At 34.8% G+C, this 23,020-nt stretch overlaps 1 protein-coding gene across 5 annotated transcripts in view; it reads right to left on the reverse strand.

The window, feature by feature from the left end:
- Positions 1-23,020, reverse strand: part of RBMS3 (RNA binding motif, single stranded interacting protein 3) — an 822,470-nt gene that overhangs the window by 108,041 nt on the left and 691,409 nt on the right. For 4 of the 5 annotated variants that reach the window (XM_011985510.1, XM_011985488.1, XM_011985492.1 and 1 more), the window contains 2 exons: positions 17,626-17,722; positions 15,335-15,385 (listed from right to left, as the gene is read on the reverse strand). In XM_011985510.1, the coding sequence (XP_011840900.1) occupies positions 15,335-15,385; positions 17,626-17,722 (148 nt within the window). The remainder of the gene's footprint in view (positions 1-15,334; positions 15,386-17,625; positions 17,723-23,020) is intronic. The other variant, XM_011985518.1, reaches the window with a different exon arrangement.

Below are 23,020 nucleotides of genomic sequence, written 5' to 3' on the forward strand. Positions count from 1 at the left end.
AATGGTTGAACTAGTTTACAGTCCCACCAACAGTGTAAAAGTGTTCCTATTTCTTCACATCCTCTCCAGCACCTATTGTTTCCTGACTTTTTAATGATTGCCATTCTAACTGGCATGAGATGGTATCTCATTGTGGTTTTGATTTGCATTTCTCTGATGGCCAGTGATGATGAGCATTTTTTCGTGTGTCTGTTGGCTGCGTAAATGTCTGGGAAAAAAGACAATTTAATAAAAAAAAGTTTTCCTGAAATATTATGCAAAATAGAAATGAAACAGCTTTTCATGGATATACAGGACAATTTCTGAAACATTTACATCAACTGCTAGACCTCATTGGGGGCTCCTAAGATTTCTTCTAATTTGAAGTATCTATCTCTATTTCCTAACTTATCACTGTGGTCAGTTCCCTAAGAGGAAACATCAAGTGCATATACATTTGATTAATTCAAAAAGACATAGTTAATACAATACATAATTAGCCATAATATTATAGGTATAAGAAAAAGCACAATTGGGTTGCTAAACAACCTTGTTCATAAGGGGCATATGCAAGCATTTAATTTAGTACATATAAGAGTAGTAAATGTAAGGTAACATCATATGCACAATATTTTACATTTTTAAGTCTAAGAGCTATTGCATAGATCAAGCATGGTAATTACTATGAAAAGTAAGCGAATTGCTAGAAATCTCATCTGTTCTCTCCAACCGGAATAAATGACTCATGAGTCTATTACTACCCTTCTTGGGTGGCAAACCTGTATTTTGAGGTACATATTGGAAATCTTTTATCTGGCCTTGAAAAGTCAACATCCCCAAAAGGAACTACATATCCCTGATCCGGAACTTATGCCTTCTTTTACGCATCCTAATTCAATTTAACGACACCACTTTCTACCTAGCCACCTAGGCTAAAATTTCCTAGAGTTAGTTTTGACCCATGCATCCACCATATTCTCTTCCTTTCTAAATAATACGACAAATCTCAACAGTGTTCAGTCTTTAAATGTAACTCTGAATAACATTATATAAACACACATTTGTATTACATGTATATGTCAGTCTTTTGGTTAAAGAATATCTATAATGGAGGTCAGCTTTCAGCATACATGGACAGTAATGTGTATGTAGTATCCATCAATCATTCATCAGTTTATGCCATGTATAATATAAACTCTTCCTTGAAATAAATTTCATATATGCATCTCAAAAAGTTAGGTTATTTTGGAGTGTGATATCCAAATCTGAGTATTTAGACATGTATCATGTAACACAAACTTGGAAGCATAATGATTTTTCAGTATTGATTGAAAATACTTAGAGATACAAGACAAAGAAGATAAAAGCCTTTATTGGAAAGTAAAATTGATTTTTAATATACAACATTGTTATGCAGAAATGGTTCTAATGTGTATTGATTAAGAACCTTTTAAGGACAACTCTTTGATAAAAGGTTTCTCTTCTCAATGGAAGTTTTAAGGTTATTATTCAGAACCTAAGTTGATAATTAGCTTGATTTTCTCTGTGCTAAATAAGAAAAGAAAGCCAAGAGCACAATGTTCTTTTTAACATAGATGAGGACTAATCCTCTTTCTTGGAATTTGCTTTCAGTTTTCTCAGCTTGTTTCTACTATTTCTCCTCAATTATGTGCAATGAATTTATACTTATGTTAAGTGATATAAAAGGGAACAAGTACCACTCTAATTTGTAAAATATTATACATAAACAGCGTGATGCCAACTGAACTATTTGTATGTCTTCCTAGGTCAGCAGAAAGATGTTTTCTCTGCTGATAATGTAGTTTTTCTGTCATTTCTCAAGTGCAGATTTCAGAGTCAGCTGAACATATTGAGTAATTACTGCAAGATAGAGTGGTTTGATATCAGCTTTATCTGATGCTGAATCATCAATTTATGCAGATGCTTTTAAATTCTCATGGTCCACATCAAATAGTTCTATTCTATCAGTTCCGTTTGCTACCATGGAGTACATTTTACACCTGATTCATCTTGGCAAGTGCATCAGAGTCTAGTACTGCTAAAAGCATGAGCACTTTATGAGCCACCTAGTGATGATAGCCAAGAAGTCTTATGCCTACCCTCAATATTTTAGGTGAAATTTGCCTCTCAAGCACCCAATAGCACAGAACTACTAGATCCCAGTTGTGTACATGGTTGGGCTCCTGTGAGAGCTTTGAAGACATTTATTAAGGAAAATTCTGGCACAAACTAAACAATCTTGCCATCTTTTCCATGAGAGGTAAAATAGCCTGTACCTAGATGGTACTATAAATCAGATGGTATCAATTTAATAACATCCTGACTCAGACTAAATAAATTTAAACACCAAAAAAGCCACATGTCAGCCAATTGGATTTACTGAGTTGTTCTTATATCAAGATAGGTCATAAGAAACTTACATACCTGAAAAATATTAATTTAGTTGCCCTATACATTTCTTCACAAAATTGAAAGTTAACAAGTGCTTGGCTTTTACTGAGAGTTAATAGAAGAAATGTCTACAAGAAAATGTTTCCCTCTACAGATGTAACTGCCAATTAAGACATTACACTGAATAACACAGTTGTTTCAGCTGACATAAACAAATCTGCAACTGAAAAGGAACTAGAATACCACATTATGAACATAAGAGAACTTTTCCTAAATTGTTTTTAACAAACCTACTTACTGGCAATGACAAGATTTAATGATCAAACTTACAAAGACAAATTTAATATTAGCATCATTTTCCCTAGTAAGTTGGGTTTGGTTTCAGAGAAGATGCACGTCTTTAATTTCCACAGAAACCTTTGTCAGTATCCTTGTCTAACAGCACCTAGAAGCTTGTGTCTTAATATTTGCCAATGCAGAAATAGTCTATAAAGTGTAACCTATTCTCAAATATTGATTTAGAATAAAATAAAAAGGGAGAAATATTGTGAACTATATGGAATAAACTCTCAAATAATAAAATTATACTGTAGTTGGGAAAGAAGAACTAGTTGCATGTCCCAGGATATCTATTACCTTTATTCTCTCTGTCTGACTAACCATCCATCCACACATCCCTGTATCCATCCTTCCCTACATCCATTCATCCACCACCTATCCACCCATTCTATCTATCTATCTATCTATCTATCTATCTATCTATCTATCTATCTATCTATCTATCTATCTATCATGTATGTATTTCTCTATTTTTCTGTCTATCATGTGAATATAACCTGATGAACTTGCTTTACTTGTATGATTAATAAATTATCTCTGAAGATTATTCCCAAAGAAGAAATTTTTAAAATGTCCCAGTCTAAGACGGCATCAATGGAAAAGGCCTCCCAAAGTAATTTCATCACATGGAAAAAAGAAACTCATGTAGACATATAAGTTCCAGTATTTTTTTCTTAGAGTCTCTATCATCTTACTTTATTGTTTGAATAACTTAGCAATGAAGCATTTGTTGACAGTGAAATGATGAGACACTAAGCATTCTTGGGGGTTCTGAGGAGAGTAGCAATCTCACTTTCACCTGGGGTATTCAGAGAATTAGAACCAATTAGCCTTGTGCAGAGGCTATAATGATTACTTTATGATACCCAAGTAATATCAATAACATTCCCTGCATATTACACTCAACTCTGAGTGGAGAGCTTGTGAAAGGGCACATTGGATATTGGTGAGGATACTTTGCCAAGAGATGCAAGCAGATCTCTAGGAGAAGATGCCATGTTTAATGGAATATAGGACAACAGCCCTAATTCATGAATAAGTGATACTTTCTGTGGCAGAACTGTTGAAGGGCACACAAATGTCATGCATATGCCCCTGTGTTAGAGGCACCTGGTACCCTGTAAAAATACCTTGCTTTCTCTTAGAGGTTCACCAGCTGTAGCACATGGTGGAGAGGACCAAAACCATGCCTACAATCTACTGTTCACTTTGCTCAGAGCACCCTTCCTTCCTGACACCCAACACTTGCTGGTCTAAAAAATTCCTCTTTATTTTTCAAAACCAAGTTCAGGAGTTACCTCCTCTGTGAAGCCTTGTTCTTATTCCTCTACTCCCTCCACAATGAGTAACTTCCTCCTCTTTACTGCTTATAGACTTTTACATACCTTAATTGTTAACCGTAGATGAACATATTAGAATTATTTGTTTTCTGACAGAGAGTCTTATTGGGAGGGAAACCAATTTTTCTAAAACAAGGAGAAAAATGTAAGTTTAATTCCTATCTTTGGTAAGTTTCTTCTTAGGCAGTAGAAAAGTTTAAAGGCACTTTACTTGTATTTGTGTTATCATTTTGAAAAATATAACTCTAAACTGCATAATTCTTTAAGGAAACCTGATTAATATATACACACCATACACAAACACACACACGAAAATTATATACATGTACCTATACATATATATATGTATACGTATAGTTTTTCCCTTTCCATTAACTACTTCCCTCCCTTGTACACCCTAATTGGTTGACCTATGAAACCCAAGCCTCAAGCTAATCAACACCATTAACCATGATTCTAAATTGCAGACATAGCACCTAGGTAGAAATGACTAGGTTCTCTAGAACTAATCTAGCGAAGTCAAAATTCAGAGTAAAATAATGTATCCCAATGACATACTGAGCAGTAAGAAATCAAAAATAGTATCTTTTGATATTTGAGAATACTCTCAATATTTGAACCCATTTATGATCATCTATTTAATGAATACCCAAATACTTCACATAACTGTTAAAAGTTTTAAATATATTTGGACATTTTGTTCCAATGTGCGATGAAAGAACAAATAGTTCCATGGACTATCTGTACTCTCATCCTAAATCCTTCAGTGATTTCCATGAGTAGTTTCTGTTACCCTGGTAACATTTATAAAATAAATGATTTACCCTACCTCTATATGATTGTGTTGCCCTGGTAACTTGCTGTTTTCTAGAAAGTCTGACAGGGACTTTATTTTAGCTGCATATTTTCTTTTTTTAGGAAATAAGAATTTAATAGATTGGATATTTAACATTATTTCTATTTGAATTATATTTAATATGTTGAGTAGCTATTAAGGAAGTAATGTCATCTACATCTTTACGAAGGAACTGGCAAAGCAGTGATACTCTGCTTTACTAATGATGAAGTAATGAAGAAATTCTAAATACTATCCAAGGACACATTGGAGATCATGTATGATTGAAATTTTGCTTCTTAGCAGCTGTCAGTTGTGTCATGTCAAGAATGCTGTGCCTGCCGTTCTAAAAAGTAACACATTGTATATTGAGCTATTCTTTCATTTTAAAGGTTGTTAGTAAAATAACATAAAACCATGTGCAGCAAGATAAGTCACATGCACACATACCACACACATGCACCCGTATACTCCCATAGTAACAGAACTAGAATACTTCAGTTGGGGCAATTTTTATGTTACTGGGTATGGAAACAGTGGCCATCTATTAATAGATGCATCCCTATGTACTCTGGAGATGTGTTGGTGCCTAGCACTTGGCAGCTTCCAACCACCATATCTGAGAATTTAAAAAATGTATTAAAGCATATTTTTGTATTTCAAAAGATTCTAGACTCACCACTGCCCCTAGACACTCCTGTGCTTAGGACGCAGGGGTCTCAGACAGCAGGAAGCTTTCAGGAACTCTACTTGGAAGATAAACATTACCTCCAAAATTATTTAGGAATATAAAATGACTTTATATACAAGGACTTTGCATAATGGCATTTCATAATGTGGCAGAATTTATTTTTTCTATTTATAATTGATTCATACATTACTCCACTGCATATTATTACTTTTACACACACATCAGCGACATAACTTACTCTTTCTGTTTTACATTTTTCAAAGTAAACCTAAATTCTAAACAATAGTACTAGGATTGTTAAGCTAATAAAAAATGTGTAGGAAAGTCTGCCAGATTTGACTGCATGAAAGTTGTACTTCAATACGTAGCAATTTAAGTTTCCAACCAAATATTTCCCTCATTCTCTAATATAAACATTTCACTTAAGGCAGGCTATTTGCCTCCCACTGTAGTCCCCTTTGAAATAACTTGAGACTCTCCTCCCATACTTTTTGTGGATTATTTTCACTTAAGATATTCTCCTTTTTATATTTTAGCCCCACAAACATCACCCATCCTTTAAGGTCATGTTTCTGTCATTGTTCTTCCCTGTTCTTAACTGTTCACAGAGGCCTCTTCATTTTTAAGGTTACATAATTACCAAAATTTTGCAAATTTTCAACTGTACTTTTCAATTAAATTATCCTGAACATATAATGTTTTTCTACAATTATATTGCAAGTCTTGAGGACAAATTATTTCTTCTCTCCTCCATTTCCAACAATATCTAGAAAAATATCATATACATATTTGATGCTCAAGAATATTTGTTTTTATTATTTGTTGATTATTTTTTCGTTGAACCCAAGTTTCTCAATTTTATAAGATGAGGAGTCAAAGATTGGTATAGCTAGGGGATAAGGGGAAGAAAGACTGAATCAAGTGAGCATGTGAGGAAAATAGTCCTCAAGTTTTATGACAATGAAGGGCATTAAAAATTCTATACATTCTTAAAAATTACAAATGATTGATTTACAACTTGCTCATACCTAACAATTCCTTATTAGGCAGTTGGCAATGGATTATTTTTACTTGTACTATGTTTAACTTAAGAACTATATGACCTATGATCTAAATATCAACAACTAGTCATGGAGCAAAAGATAATGCTAATTTTGTTAAGACCATGGCATTTCACAATCCAATTGATTTGATCATTCAACAACATGACTATCAACTATGCAACAATCAGATAGAGTTCTTCATGATCATACATGGTATTAACACATGCTTTTTTTTTTTTTGAGACAGGATCTTGTTCTGTTGCTCAGGCTGGAGTATGGTGGTGTGATCTTGGCTTACTGTAGCCTTGAGCTTCTGGCCTCAAACAATCCTCCCACCTCAACTTCCCAAGTAGCTGGGACTAAAGGCATGCACCACCATGCCTGGCTAATTCTTTGTATTTTTTGTAGAGACAGGGTTTTGCCATGTTGCCCAAGTTGGTCTCAAACGCCTGAGCTCAAGCAATCTGCCTGCCTTGGCCTTTCCAAGTGCTGGGGTTATAGTCTTGAGTCACCGCACTGGGGCAATCTTAACAAATTCTTAAATAGATTATAAAGTTTTAGTCTCCTGAGAACATGTCTGACTGGAGTAATAGATTATTTTTTAAACTGGATTTGGTAAAATAAATGCATCTCTTTCCCAAAACTAAGATAGTCTTGCGTATGAAGATTTTATAATCTTCAAAAAGAGATTTTTTCAATGCTACTTAAAATTTTTCTGTAACTGGAGAAAAAGGAATTATTCCAAATTAACTTTATGAAGGCTTTGTTAATTGAATATTCAAACCTGACAAAAATGGTTTACTAATTTTATTAATAAAAACTGATGCCAAAATAATAAACTATTAACAAGTATAATCCAGAAGTATATTTTTAAGAGGGATATATCATAACCAAATGGAGTTGATAACAGAATGATTCTACCTTAGGAAAATATTAAAAATTATAATACAATTAATTACAAACATATTAATACAATAAAATTGGCAAAAGGAAAATAATATCGATAGTTTCAAAAAAAAAGTTTGATTAAGTTCAACATCTATACCTGAATTAAAAAATAATTCATAGTGGCATTTCCATTATGATAAGAAATAAGTCAAAGGATACATTCCAAAGCCATTTGGCTGGAAAATGAATTATGAAATATAAATATTTAAAATCAGGTACAAAATTATATTATTTTTGATGACCTGGAAAAGCTGAGAATGAATTAAATATTCTATTGAAAACAACGAAGGAATTCAGAAAGATAGCGGGTTATAAAAATGGTTTCATATATGAGATAGAAGAAAAGGATAAACAGCATCATGAAGACTCAACCAAACATTTCATAAGAGTGGGATACATGGTAGGTCAGCTAACCATGAACGGGAAGGGGAAAGAGACTGCCAGATTAAAAGAACCTTAAATGACCCAATAACCAAATATAATATGTGGTCACTGATTGCTTCCTGGATTGGGTAAACCAGTATAAATAACATTTTTGCTCAATTGGGAAAATTTGATTAGAGTTGATAAAAAATTTCTCAACTGAGAAAAATGGAAAATATTTGCTGAAAATAGCACATATTGTGTGATATCCTTTGACGGATATCATTGTGGTAAATGGTATATACACATACATGTGATATATATATAAAGGGTATATTGTGTGCATGTGTGTTTGTAGATGTAGATAAGTTGGTAGATATTGATATAAATACAGAAAAACATCTGGAAACATATAACATTAGATATTAACTGCAGTAATCTTTCCATAAGAGGAAATGGGTATTTTATATGCATATTTTAACTTATGTGCATATTCTAAATTTCAGCAATACTTTTGAACAATTAATAGATTTTTTAAATTAAATGATTAAATGAATAAAACTAGTATGTACATTTTTATACAGCAAAGTGATCAATGAGAAAATATATTAAATTTTTATAACTACCATGCTGAAGAATATTTATTTCATGTGTTGGAAAATTTACACATTAGAAATAAGTTTTGTGTCCTCATGAATGGATTAATGTTGCCATAGAATTAGATTTGTGGGAATAGCTTTGTTATAAAAGGAAGCTCGCTCTGGCTCTCTTGTTTTTGCCGTCTTGCCAGGTGATGTCTTCTGCCATGTTATGACATAACAAGATGGCCCTCACTGGCTGCCTATGTCAAGCTCTTGGACTTTCCATCCTCCAGAATTGTGAGCTATATAAACTTATTTTCTTTATAAATTACACAGCCTGTGTTATTTTGTTATAGCCACAGCGAAAAACGAAGACACATAATAACAAAAATACTAAGATGCCAAAGAAAACATTAAAGAATGTCTAGAACATATATGGAGGAAACCTGATACTCTATGAAGTGATCCAAAATACATAAAAGAATTCTTGGGTAGATGAAAAGTTCTTTTTCTTGTATAGAAAAATTCAGTGTTGTAAATATGTCATATTCTTAAATTTCTCATAAGTCAATATATAATTTGAAATTTTAGTACATTTTTAACTTGATATAGTGCATTAAAGTTCATCTGAAAATGTAAAGGAGCTAGAAAAATTTTTGAGAAACAATTAAAAAAAAATTGTGGACATGTCCTATCAGTTTATAAGGCAAGCTTCCCCAACATGCAGCCCACTGGCTGCATGCAGCCCACAACGGCTTTGAATGTGACCCCACACACTCAAATTAAAATATTATGAGATTTGTTTTATTTTATTTTATATTTTAGCTCAACAGGTATCATTAATGTTAGTGTATTTTATGTGTGGCCTAAGACAATTTTTTTTCCACTGTGGTCCAGGGAAGCCAAAATATTGGACACTCCTGATTAAGGTATTGTAAGTTATAGTAATCAAAATAGAGTAATGGTCAAAATAAACAGATAAGCAGGACAGAATAGAGTCTGGAAACAGACCCAAAGATAAAAAGATTTTATTATGTGATAAATATTGGCATAAAATTTATATCAGAGGAGGAAATACAGATGGCTTATTTGGTAAAATGTGTTATGTAATTGGTTATACATTTGGGGGAAAAAAACATGAAACTTTGGATCTTAATCTCATCTCATGCTATAAAAGAAACTTCAGAAGACACAACATTTTCAAGCAAAATTTACTATAAACACAGTAAGAAAACATATGGCATTTTAAATCTATAGTAATTAAGGTATTTTACATGGAATACAGATGCTCTAAAGCAGGGGTTGTCAAAATGTAGTCTGTGGGTCAAATGTGGCCATACCTGTTTCTGTAAATAAAGTTTTATTGGAACTCAAGCCACACCCATTAATTATGTATTGTCTATGGATGCTTTCACAATAAACCATAGAATTGAGTAGGGGTGACACAGACCATATAGCTCAGAAAACAGAAAATATTTACTGTTTGGCTTTTTACAGAAAAAGTTTGCTGACCCTTGTTCTAAAAGAAAGACTGATACATTTGAATACATAAATACTAAAAATCTGCATGGCAAATATTATACAATTAAAATTTAAACTGAGAGAATATTTAAACTATCTATGACACTGTAAACTTACTAATTGTAATAAGATCTTTTATAAATAAGAAAAGATCAATACCTCAAAAGAAAACTAAGCAAAGCAAACCAACTTGAAGTTCAGAAATAAAGAAAATAAAATCAGTCAATAAGTATGTGAAAATCAACTCAACTCAGAGGATTCAGAAATGAAAGTAAAATATCAGTGAGACATTTACCACATTAACAAAATGTCTAAAACTTGAGATCACCTGCTTTTAACTGAGGTTGTGGAGAAAAAGAAACTGCTATCTAAAATGCAGTTTGACAATAATATATATCAAATTTTAAAATGTAAATATCTTTTGTGTCAGCAACTTATCCGATAGATGTTTTCTCACTAGGGCGTAATATTACAGTCTTGAGTTTTCAAGAAATTACACCTTTTGGTGCATCTATACAATAGTGGATAATGGAGCTGTTATCAAAGTTGATATAGATCTATATGAGACTCACATTTATTGACATCCAGATCATTTTATTATTGAGGAAAAATAAAGCAAATTGTAATACAATATTTGTAGAATAATATTGTTTCCATATTAAAAATACACATTTACACACATGCAAATATATACTTTCATATGCATATAAAATTGACTGGATAGAAATATCTCATTTTGTTGACAAGGTTTATTTCTGGAGAATAGAAATGATGAATGAAGGGATCCTAGGAGGAAAATCTTTTATACTCTATACACTTCTTTTGAATTATAAGCCTTGCATTTCATTGTTTAAAGTTATTTTACTAAAGTCGCCTGAGATTATATTTAAAAAATTACTGTAAAATTTTGAAGTTATATTTAACAATAGCCAAGCCAGGACTATTTTCTACAGTAATTAGGGCAAATTTGGTGATAACACCTTCTCAAAACACACACTTACAAATTTGAAGGACACAACTCTAAAACTAGCCCTTAGGCCTTACATGTTTAAGGGCAAAGAATGACCAAATTAAGTATTCTGGGGTTTCTTAAACAGTCTGGTTGTAGAGAAGCAGTTTACATTTGCTCTTTAGCTGAAAAATCAGGGTTTATTAATCATAACAATTTCAATTTTTTTATTTGCTTGCAACTTTTTTTGTCATTTGTTGCCATGGCAACAAATCATGTATTGATTCAATAAGGGCATCTTGCATTTCTTAGAATACTGTAATTAGATAACCAATTTGTAATTAAGTCAAAATGAAAACTGACCTTTCTCCTTGAGATGATATAACACTAACCGTATCAAGAACAGAAGATTTATGCTTCAAATGAACTTAAATAAAGTTTAAGAAAGTGGAACGCTGCTTCCTCTTGAAAACTATCATCTTTTCTCCTTGTCAGTAATACAGACATAACAAAATATCCAATGTATTGGAATACAGGAATTTCAATTGTGTATTCATATGACATTCCAGTGTAACATACTGCTCTGTAGAGTAGATATTTGGTGCAATCCATCAACTATTAAAATTCTGTCAGTGCAGTGGTGAGATTTCAGCATGCAGTACAGACGTCTGTGCTGAGAAGCAGAAAAAAATAACCAACTACATTGACAAAGTCAGCATTTTTACTTCTCAGCAAAAAGGGAATTCCTAATTTAGTCTAACAGTGCTGTCTTCTCAGAGTCTGTTCAGGTGAACAACAAAAGGCAAACAGAAATGCTCTTGCTTCCCTACATGGGGTGTGACAGCTTTCCAGGCGATCCAATAAGTTCCCAGGGTCCAATGAAAGAAATCTCTTTTCTTTCCAAAACACCAGAATTATAATCCATGCAAGGAGATGTCTATCCTTTCTTCCCAGAGTATTTTTTTCTAAATCTACAAGCACATTACTTAGAAAATTAAATGTCCAAAGAAATAAACTTAAACGGCAAACTGTAGAAATGATATGCTTATGTTTTCTGTTCTTCTTTCATGCCTCTACTGTTCCCTTTCGTTCTCTGTGCTATTTCATTTCTCTCTTACCAATTGTTACCCCTCCAGTGTACGTATGCATCCTCCCTAGCAAAGAGATCAAGGACATTGTGCTCTATTTTAGAACTTTAAGGAAGCGCCGTTTTCAAATACAAACCAGATTGAGACATTAGAGCCCTTCAAGTCAAGCCTGAGAGAGAACCCAAAGGGCTTCTAGCCTAGGCAATACATCTTCAACTCAGGAGTCAGTATATGTGCTTGGTGATAGGGGAGGTATATTCCTGTACAATAAAACCTCATGCATGAAATTATCATAAAGTGAGGAAAGAGAAAATGTGATAGAGAAGAAAACTTGCAAGCAAATTGGAATTGTGGGCAATATATTTGAGACATAGATTTTGACACCTTGAATTTATTTGTAAAGTAGTCTACAGTTACTGAAAAAATGAGATTCTCAATGGGCATTTTTTTTTTAAAGTTTTAGGTGTTGAATCTTTAGAAAGTAAGTGAAATAAATACGAATGTAAGCAGTTTGTCTTGTTTATAGCCACAGAGTCTCTCTCCACCAAACTCATTAGCAAAGTAAGGTAATTAGCACTATGAATGTGGTAGAAGTAGATGATGCTCAACAAAGTTGCTTATTTTTAACTTTCTGCTTATAACAGCACTCATTTAATAAAATTGGGATAATTTAAAGCATAATGAGAAGTTTACTAATATAATTAAATAATAATTTATTGAGTGCTCTTTATCAGAAATTATTTTAAGAGCTTTAATGCCTTATGTCATTTAATGAACAAAACATAATTATTTATGTATTATTATGTTCATGTTACACATGGGAAAACTGTGTCTCAGAAAGTTTACGTAAATAACTCAGTACCCCCTTGCTAAGAAGGGTTTCATATCCTAATGAGCTCAAACAAGAATCCATGCTGTTAATCATCAAGTTCCTTATTAATTCTTCTCAGATTCAGATTTTTTGATTTGTAGTCTAAGATAGCTTAAATATTTTTATATTTTATTATCATAGGGTGATTTACCCTCACTTTCATGATAAAATTAAAGCCAGTTGGGTAAAGTTACTTATGTAATATGGACAGCCAACAAGATTATTACAGGGCAATGATTGATGGTACAAACTCTGTGTTTCCATGACAGTGTTTAGCTCTTTTCTCCATCTAAAAGATAGCAAAGTGGTGGGTGGCCCAGTCACTTCTATTTTTCCAGGAATCCACCCCAGCCATAAACATTACAGTTAAACCTAGTGGCCTAAGCTCAAGCATGATGCATAATCTAGTCATGGGAAGAGATATGATATCAGCTCTGAGTAGTAGCCACAGCAAGGAAAATCTAAAGGGACAAATTAAAGTACACACACATGCACACACACACTAATAATACACGTACAGAAATAATACATGCAAACATGAGGCTGAAGCTGTACTGGGGTGCAAAAGGAGGTATTTGAAAAACTTTGTAAAAGTCTTGAGTGACAGCTGAAATAAAGTCCCATACAACCATCTTCCCTGCCCCTAATAGATCTAGAAGTACTGAAGAATCTTACATAGTTTGATATCTGGTAAAATATTCAGATTTTGCCAGATGTGCACTCATTTTGGCCACAAAGAGATGATGTTAAAACTCAATAAGAGGGCTAAGTTAGCATTAGTGCTTTATGGATGAACACATTTTTTAGAAGGTGGTTGTTTCCTTCCAGAAAGTCTCCTCTTTAGAACTTGGCAGCACTTCTTTCCTTCTCCTCTGTTGGCTTAGTCTTTGCTATCCTATGTATTGGTTTGGCAGCACATACTGAATTTTGCCTTATGACTTGGACAGAAAAGTGTAGCCTGGATTTGTTGCATATTGGTATGATTTATAGAACATAGACTAGATGAACTCAGAAAGCCCTCAAGGTGTGTAAATAATGGTAAATAAAGGGCTTTGCAAAATATGGTACAAAGTTCTGCTGTGGTAAACTACATATATTTTATTCTTTAAATAAAAAAAACCATCAAAATGTTTGGAGCAACATGAAAAGTTCCTTATTTAAAAACATAAAATGGACACAGCTGAAATATGAAAGCCAGATTCTCTAATTTTTTGAGTCCAGGAAATGAATGCCTATGTGTTTAGCTCCCTGGTCTTTACTATATACTAACTTATTTACATTTATCTTCTAAAGGGGTTAAAATTTAGCACTGCTTCTTCCTTGTATAATGAACATGTGCAATAATAATGAGGACAATGATAATAATAATGCACAGCATGTATACTTTTTTACATTGTCTTTACATATGATCTCTCATTTGATCCTCACAAAAGCACTATAAGGTATATAGTGTCAGAAAAGGAAACAAATGCACAGAGAGCATACCCAGAACATTCACCAGAGACCTTGTCACACAACTTCCAGTCTAGGGCTCTTTCTCCTGCCTCACACTCTCATGAGTGTGTTGCTTTTGAAATCTCTATCTCACACTTCTATAGAGCTAGAAAACCTGGAAGACCTAGGCAAAGATAAACGCAATCATTAGCCTTCAGTCTAGATTCTAATGTACTACGTCATGCTTTTCACTTGGAATTGATGTAATATTGTGCCATAAAATGGGAAATCTAGCAAGTAGAAAATAGAGTTTGAATATTTTGCAGAGAGAAAATTTCCACTAAAGAAAAAGAGAACTGCTATAGTTAATTAACATGAAAATATTTACACTCCTTGCCATCTATCTATATAACTTCATCTATTAGCAGACAGCTACCTTCATATTTGAAATATATTGCTTCAAGTCAAAATTTGTCTATGATACTCCAAATTGTCCCTAAAGCATATCAGACTGTGGCCAAAGAGAGAAAAGCATATCAGAAAGAGAAGGGAAACAAAGAGTTTCCTTGTAGAATAAATTTAATTGTCCGGAGTTCTGAGTTCCCACATAAAGCAGAAATTCCTCATGCATAAGAAATGGTAGACTCAGCTTGAATGGCTGATTGCTATTTCCTCTAATAAAGTTTCCACACACTCTCTCTCTCTCACTCTCTTGTTTTGTCACCCTCTCTCTTTATCTAATTCTATGTCTATGTCGATCTCTAGCTATCTATCGTACATGCTTTTGTAGAATTTCAGGAACAGCTTTTTATCTGGAGAATATGGCTGCCTGAAAGAGTTACATAATATAACAAAAGCTTTACCCCAAAGCTTCTATGCATTCCAAAAGCTTGTACTTGGATAATAGAAATATTAGCCTCAGGTGACTGAGAACACTTACTGTTGGTTGCATAACGTATGGCGGATGAGGCATCCATGAAGTACTCTGGACCTATGCATCAAACAGCATTTATTAGCACAAAGCAATCATAGAGAGAACTTGGTTCTTGTGTTCAGTGGAGTCACACTAGGTCATAAGAAAGTGGAGTCCACCTGACTTTACAGTTAATTCGTGCTCAAAACCAAGGGTAAAAAGGTAATTCTTGGACTTGATTAAATTGGTCACTGAAACAAGGTAAAAGGTAAAGCAACTTCCTATATCAACGGAGCTGACTTCAGTGCCCACATAGCCCAGGCTGGGTCTTGGAGCATATTTTGAGGTTGACGTTGAAGGCTAAAGTTTTAGGAGGCCTCAGAGACCATTTGAAGATCAGCTCTCAGGGATGTCATGGCAAGTAATGAAGGAAGCAAGAGTTGACTGCTAAGACTTTCTCTTTTTCTGTCATCTGTTGTAACTTCGAATGCTCAAGTGATCCCATTTTAGAAATATGTTCAAGTGGTAAAAGTTGTGGTAAGAGCTAAAGAGATAAACTGAAAATTTGGGGCAATTATTTTGGTTTAACCCAAGTTAAACACGTTTGTAATTATTTTCTCTCCTGGTAATTGGTATAACAAATAAAAATGAGATGTCAGCCAGCCAACTATTCTTAAATGTGCCACGTGTCAGCCAAATGAAAAAGTCAGCCCATATAAGCTGAATGTCACATGGAGAACTCAGAAGACTTTTTTTTGTATACTCACACACACAGAATTGCCAAAGCACTTTGGACTGAAAAAACCTGGTGAAAGGTGAGAATCAACAACATAGATCATTGCTGTAATCTCTTCTTTTGAGAAAAGGGAGCTAGAGTTAAATTCCACTTATGAGCCCTCCCAAGTAAAATCGCTCTTCAGTGAACATTTTATTCATGTCACCAAAGTGCTCTACACTGTGGCTTAATGGGTGGTCTTGGCTGGAACAGAGGCCATGATTAGAAAAAAAAAAAAAAAAGGAAACACACACGCACACACACACACACACACGCACACGCACATTACAACCAGGCAGGCCTGTAGGAAGAACAAAAACTGAACAGCACCTGCACATAGCCTCATGGGTCCCAAGGAAAGGCAATTAAGAAATCAGCCATTCAGAGACCCTCTAATGTAATTCAAATGAAAAATCTATTCCATTTGCCCACGGATATGTTTCAAGAATCTGAGTGCAGGAAAAGAAAGAAAATGATCTGCTTCAGGGGGAATCAGTTAAGGAAAAGTGCACATAGTCTTAAGTTTGATTCTCTGACAGCTGGGATATCCTGAAATGAAGTATATAGTGACTGAACAAGGCAAAGCTTCACTGAATTAGTAGCAGTCAGCAGCACTACAGTTTTACCCATTATATAACATCCACCCCCACCAGCTGCAAAATTCAAGAAGCACATGCATACACACGCTTGCATTCTCTCTTTCTCCCTCTAAACTTTTAAGAAATGACACTAGACACTTTCTACATGCAGCATATATATAGGCATTTTCTAATTAGAATTGGAAGAACTGTTTGTAGAACAGTATTAGGTAGAGAGGAGATTAATATCACATACGTAATTACTCAGAGGAATAAAATAAAGAATATTGTTTGAGGGAGAAATGTGACTATTTTAATCCACCTATGTACTTGGAATTAACTGGCTATATAATATCTAGTTGATGACACACATTGAGTCTCAGACTTTCCAGCATTTCAACATGCGGAACCCCTGAGGTCTCTTTTGGTCTCTCTGGAACTGAGAATGAAATAACAGCAGGGAATAGGAACAACTTTTTACCACTTTGATAATTTCTTCTGTTTCTTGGGAAGTAGGATTTAACATCTATCTATGGAGCTTTACCAGGACAACCATGACAAAATGAGATGACAGTGACAAAATATCCTGGAGTGAGTGAAGGAATTGCTAGAAATGTGCTTTTAGAAAAGACACAATAGGGAACATGAACAACCAAAATAACAGACAACAAATAAAATAATTTCCCAGTGGTGACAGAGCTGTATTAAGGTTGGTTGGAAAGTAGCACCATCATGAAAACTCAGCAGGAAGAATGAAAAGCATAGTGGATTTTATTATCCAGTGAACTGATGCAAACAGGCTCTTGAAAGTATAGACTGACTCAAAACTTGAGTATTATTACATTAAGATGTGATTAAAGTGTATGAGAAATGTTTCCTTTTCATTCTACTGTGTCCTTTTTGCCTCTAAATAGTGTATTACCACAAGAAAGATATCTCCTAAGGTGCAGGTAAATCGGACATACCTGGTATGTGGAGACAGGGGAAGCAGCAATGAATGGCGTGATAGATGTCTGTGGAATCATGCGGTTGGTTGCAATACTGTACGGTGAAGAATAAAATCTGCAAACAGAAAACAAAAAAAAGAAGATTCACGAAGTTGCTACATGCCTGGCCTCTGATCAAATGCTCTCAAGTACCTATGGGAAAGACATATTTCCACCCGCATGTTTTTCCACCAACCATTAACAGGAATGTCCAGATTTACACTATTTGAATCCACTAAGAGAAATAAGTAGCTCTGAATGAAATGACTTGGAGTCATCTTATAAAATTAGCTGCACAAAATCTTCCTTATGCCAGGTAAGTTTAATACTGTCTCCAACCAGCAGGAGGAGAGAAGCTGAGTGTTGTTTAAAAGGCTTTGAAAGAAAGTCAAAATGAAAGCACCAAGCTTTACAAAAGTGACTGATGTTACAGATACAGGAACTGCATCTGTGTCTTCAGTCAGGAAATAAAGACCAGTTCCTAGAATATTTTGTGTTAGGCATAGGTCCATGCCCTCATGCAGAAAATACTTTCTCCATGAAAAGAGAAGCAACAGGACAATTTGAATTGAGGTTGGAATAGGAATGCTTTCTGGATTACGTCAAGGCACTGGCAGAGACACTGAAGACTATATGATACGCTCCTATAGACTCTGTAAAAACATTGAATGTTCTAGTACTCCAGAGCCCTTCACTGAACGATTGTAGAATGCTACAAGATCAGGAATTCACAAATCAGAGGAGGGATGATTCTTCTGGAGACCTATTAAAGGGTAGCTTTTGGATATGAAAATCAGTGAAATGTCCATTTCTGCCATACTATACTGTCGAGTCCATGAGTTATCGAATGCTCAAATCCTTCAGCAGAATTTTAAATTGTGTTTCCCCCATGTCTTACTGGTAAGTGAAAGGCTAGAGTGACCAGCCACAGAACAGACTAAACCAGGTTGCCTGAGATGGAGTATGTCAGCGATGTGAGGATAGGTTGGAAAAATGCATGTGAGAAATAACGGTATAATACTTTCACTTTATTGTACTTTCAGCAAAACTCAATTAGTATGGTTTATTTTTTTAATAGTATGACTGAGCTTGGAATCTGTGAGACAAAGATTTCATCCAACCTCAGGGGTCACTGATATTTTAAATAGAGATTTTCATGAGTTGCCTTTCTAAGAAAGCATCCCACGAGACTCCCATTAAATATGGGAGGACTTGAATTCAAGGTTGTCAGGATTCAAGGAATAAATTCTTTAAGCTTATTTTGTATAAAAGTCTTCAAGCAAAGGTATAGTCTTAAATGTACTTAAATTATAGTCTTAAATGTACTTTAACTCTTAACAATGATTTGATAAGATCATACTCTTTTGGGTAAAAAAAATAGTGTAGATGAAAAAAATTATCCCATCATACATTACATTCTTACTATCCATACTCACCAGACCCATACATTTATAGTTGTGATGTTTAAAAGAAGCCACTGACTATACACCTGATAGAATGACAAAAAGAGATAATGCAAAGTTTTTTGCTTTTAAAGACAATACTAACAGCTGACAAGGATGCAGAGAAAGTGGAATTCTCATTCAATGTTACTGGGAAAGCAAAACATTACACCCATTTTGGAAAACAGCTTTGCAGTTTCTTTTAAAACTGAACATATACATTCCCTATGGCCCAGCAGTCTCATTTCTCCATACTAACCAAAATTAAATAAAAATTTTGTTTATGGAAAAACTTTAATCCAAATGTTTATAGAGACTATTCATGCTTGCCCCAAACTGGAGACAACTCAAATGTCCTTCCTCTGAATTAATAATCAAATTGTGGCACATCCATACAATGGAACACAACTTAGCAATAAAAGGAAAATAACTACTGAAACATTCACCGTGAGGAATCTCAAGTAAATTTTGCTAAATGGAAGAAGTCAGACTCAAAGGGGTATATACTATGTGATTTCATTTATATCACACTAGGGAAAAGGCAAAAATATAGAGGGGTGGAGGAAGGGGTTGATTCCAAATGAGCACGAGGGAATTTGAGGAGGGGAGATACCTGTTCTACATCTTGATTGTGGTGGCGGTTACATGATTGTATGTATTTGTCAGAATCATAGAACTGTACACTAAAGAAAGTGAATATACTGTATGTAAATTATATCTAATAAATCTGATTTTTTAAAAAAGATAATTACTATGTAAGAAAACACTCATCTTTTCATTTTAAAAAATTATTCAACATTTACTATATCTAACAAGTATGGGTAAGATTGTATAATATCCCTCTGAGTTTCTTTATTTAGTCACTTAAATTGTACCATATTTAGGTATTAATCAGCCTAAAGCTCTCCATAGACTTTCCATTGCCATGAAAACAAATGTTCAGTCCTTGCACTGGCTAGCACAATCAGGCTATTGCCTACTTCTCTGATATTGTTTTCTTAGCCTTTTCTCCATAGCTGACTAGGATTCAACCAAACTACCTTCTGTCCTGTGATCTCATCATTCTCACTGTTGTCTCTACACTGAACTTGCAGTTCTTTCTTCCTAAAATGCTCGCTTCTTCAATGTTTTATAAGGCTGCCTCTTTTTCATTTCTTGTCTCACTCCACTGTCCCTTTTTCATAGAGGATTATAGCTAAATTAGCAACTGCCATGTCTACCCAAATTGTTTTCTATCCCTTTCTCCTGATTTACTTGTATAGTTCTCTTATCACTATCTAAAGTGGTAATTTAAAAAATTCTTTTCATATATTATGGACTGAATGTTTGTGATCCCCTAAATTTACATACCGAAGCTCTAACTCCTTCTGTGGCTGTATTTGAAGATGGGGTGTCTAAGGAAGTAACTGGGGTTAAATGAGGAGATAAGGGTGGAGCCTTAATGAAATAGGATTAGTGTTCTTTTAAGAGGATACATCAGACAGCTCACTCAGGCTCTCTCACATGCACACACTGAGGAAAGGCCATGTAAGGACATAACAAGCCCCGGGAGTTTGAGACCAGTCTGAGCAACATGGTGAGACCCCATCTCTACAAAAATACAAACATTAGTTGGGCATGGTGGTGCATATCTGTATTCCCTTCTACTTGGGAGGTGAAGTGGGAAGATAATTTAAGTTCAGAAGATCGAAGCTGCAGTGAGCCGTGATTGTGCTATCGCACTCCAGCCTGGACAAGAGTGAGAGCTTTTCTCAAAAAACAAACAAACAAACAAAAAAGACGGCAGCCATCTACAATCCAGGAGAAGAGAGCCCTTACCAGAATCAGCTACACTGATCTTGAATTTCTACCATTCAGAACTGAGGAAAGATAAATTTTTGTTGTTTAAGCCACCAAATCAATCAAGCCACTTGGTTATGGCAGCCTGAACTGACAAATACAATGTATTGACTATTTCTCATTCTAGAATGTCAGGTCCAAGGGGGCTGAGTGTATATCAGTATCGTTGCCTAGAACAGAGCCTGGGAGATAGTAGATACTTGATAACTCTACGTTGAATGAATGAATAAATGCAGAGCAGCTTGTGGAATTCAGCAGTGACTACCATACAGGAAGGGCAATGCCATGGTGGTGGGACCATAGGAGAAAGGTCCCTGAAAGAGGTAGGAAGCTGAGGAATGACAGCCCGGAGAAGATGGTCCAACATCACGTATTAAATGCTAAGAGGAAGCTTAAATAATGTACCTACTTTCTAAGCATGCAGGGGCATTGGAAACTAGAAAAAAAACAAAAACAAAAAAACAAACAGTCCTTTTCTATGAAAATCACGGTTTGCATTTGAAAATTCTTCTAGGTCTTCTCCTTGACGATCTTATTTGTGAGGCACTGAACAGTATTTGAGGCTCATAATGACACGTGAGGCATCCAAGGCCACTCAACAAACAGCCCTCCTTATACACCGTGCAGTGGTTTAACTTCTGGTAGAAATCCAGGTTCAGCCTCTTGTACAGACAAAGCAAACCACACATTACATTTTAGCGTGGCTGGTCTATTTTGTAAAATGCGCCAATTGGAGTATTAAAAATGAAAGCAATAAAGATTGGATTGACAGGCAAAGTTTACAGGAAATTCTATGGGGAAAACAGAGAACAGAAACATAAAGACAGCAGCCAAGTAAACTGATACTAGCAAAAGGAACCCTTGGGGGAAAATTTAATGCATTTTTGTTCTATCTGCTCTAATCCTATCCATCAAACAAGAATTACATTTCATACTTCCCAGCAAATTCCAATACTGCCACTCAACTCAGAGAGTCATTTAGAACTGAAAATGTTCTGGGAAGAACGGACTCGGCATACCGTCTTGATCTCCTAATTCTAGTATTCTGAAATAAGCTCTTCTCAAGTCCAAATATACATCCTGTTTAAGCCATGTCAGGAGAGGCTACCATTGCATCTGAGGCTTAGAGGTACCATATCTAAAGAAAATACACGAGGCCAGACTCTAAGGAGGGAACTACAGAATGTGTTTCCAAATCTCTCAGCTTTTTCTCAGTCCCTGCCATGGTCAGGGTTTGAAAACATTTTCAACCCTGTTTTAAAAAATAGGGTTCACATTAAAAATAAATAAATAAATAAATAAATACTTCAAGCAGAGATGTCATGCTATTGGGGAACTTTCTAGGCAGAATAACAAAATGAGGTAATTCAAAACATGTGAATTAATGTTTTTGTATTTGGTAATATATGCACTATTCATTACGCCTTGCAAATGTTACAGAAAATGGGAATGAGTTGTTTTACAAGTTATTTTCCTGGTAAAAGTTTACTTCTTCACGAAGATTCACATGGCATTATGTATATACCAAGTGCCTCTTTTACACTTAACCCACTGGTTCTAAGCTACAGGTGATTTTGCTCTCCAGCAGACATTTGGCAATGTCTGGAGACATTTTTTGTTGTCACAACTGGAGCAGAGTGGGGAGCTACTGGCATCTAGTGGGTAAAGGCCTGGGATGCTGCTAAACATGCTACAATGCATAGAACAGCTCCTACGGCAAACATTTTCTAGTCCTGAATGGCAGTAACATCAAGATTGCGATACCCTGCTTAAGCACATGAGCTAGTTACTTCTGGGGAGGTTTCTTTTACATGAGCAAAAGATTAAATACCAAAGTGGATAAGAGACGTAAACTAAGTATGATCCACGGAAGTCTAAGCTAGTCTTTGAAAAACTTAATATTTTCAAGGAATGCAAAGAATTACTTGGTTCTTTGGCATTAAAGGCAAGTGTCCTCCAGAAATCCAGAAAATGCAAATCTAGGTCACTAATAGGACATTATTTTGCCTGCAGAAAAGTCATCTTCAGGGGATTTGGCAGTCAGTAGCAATATGGTAAAATCTTACTTCACTGACAATAAAAATAACATGAAT

Source organism: Mandrillus leucophaeus, unplaced genomic scaffold, assembly GCF_000951045.1.
Source record: "Mandrillus leucophaeus isolate KB7577 unplaced genomic scaffold, Mleu.le_1.0 Scaffold107, whole genome shotgun sequence".
Lineage (NCBI taxonomy): Eukaryota > Metazoa > Chordata > Mammalia > Primates > Cercopithecidae > Mandrillus > Mandrillus leucophaeus.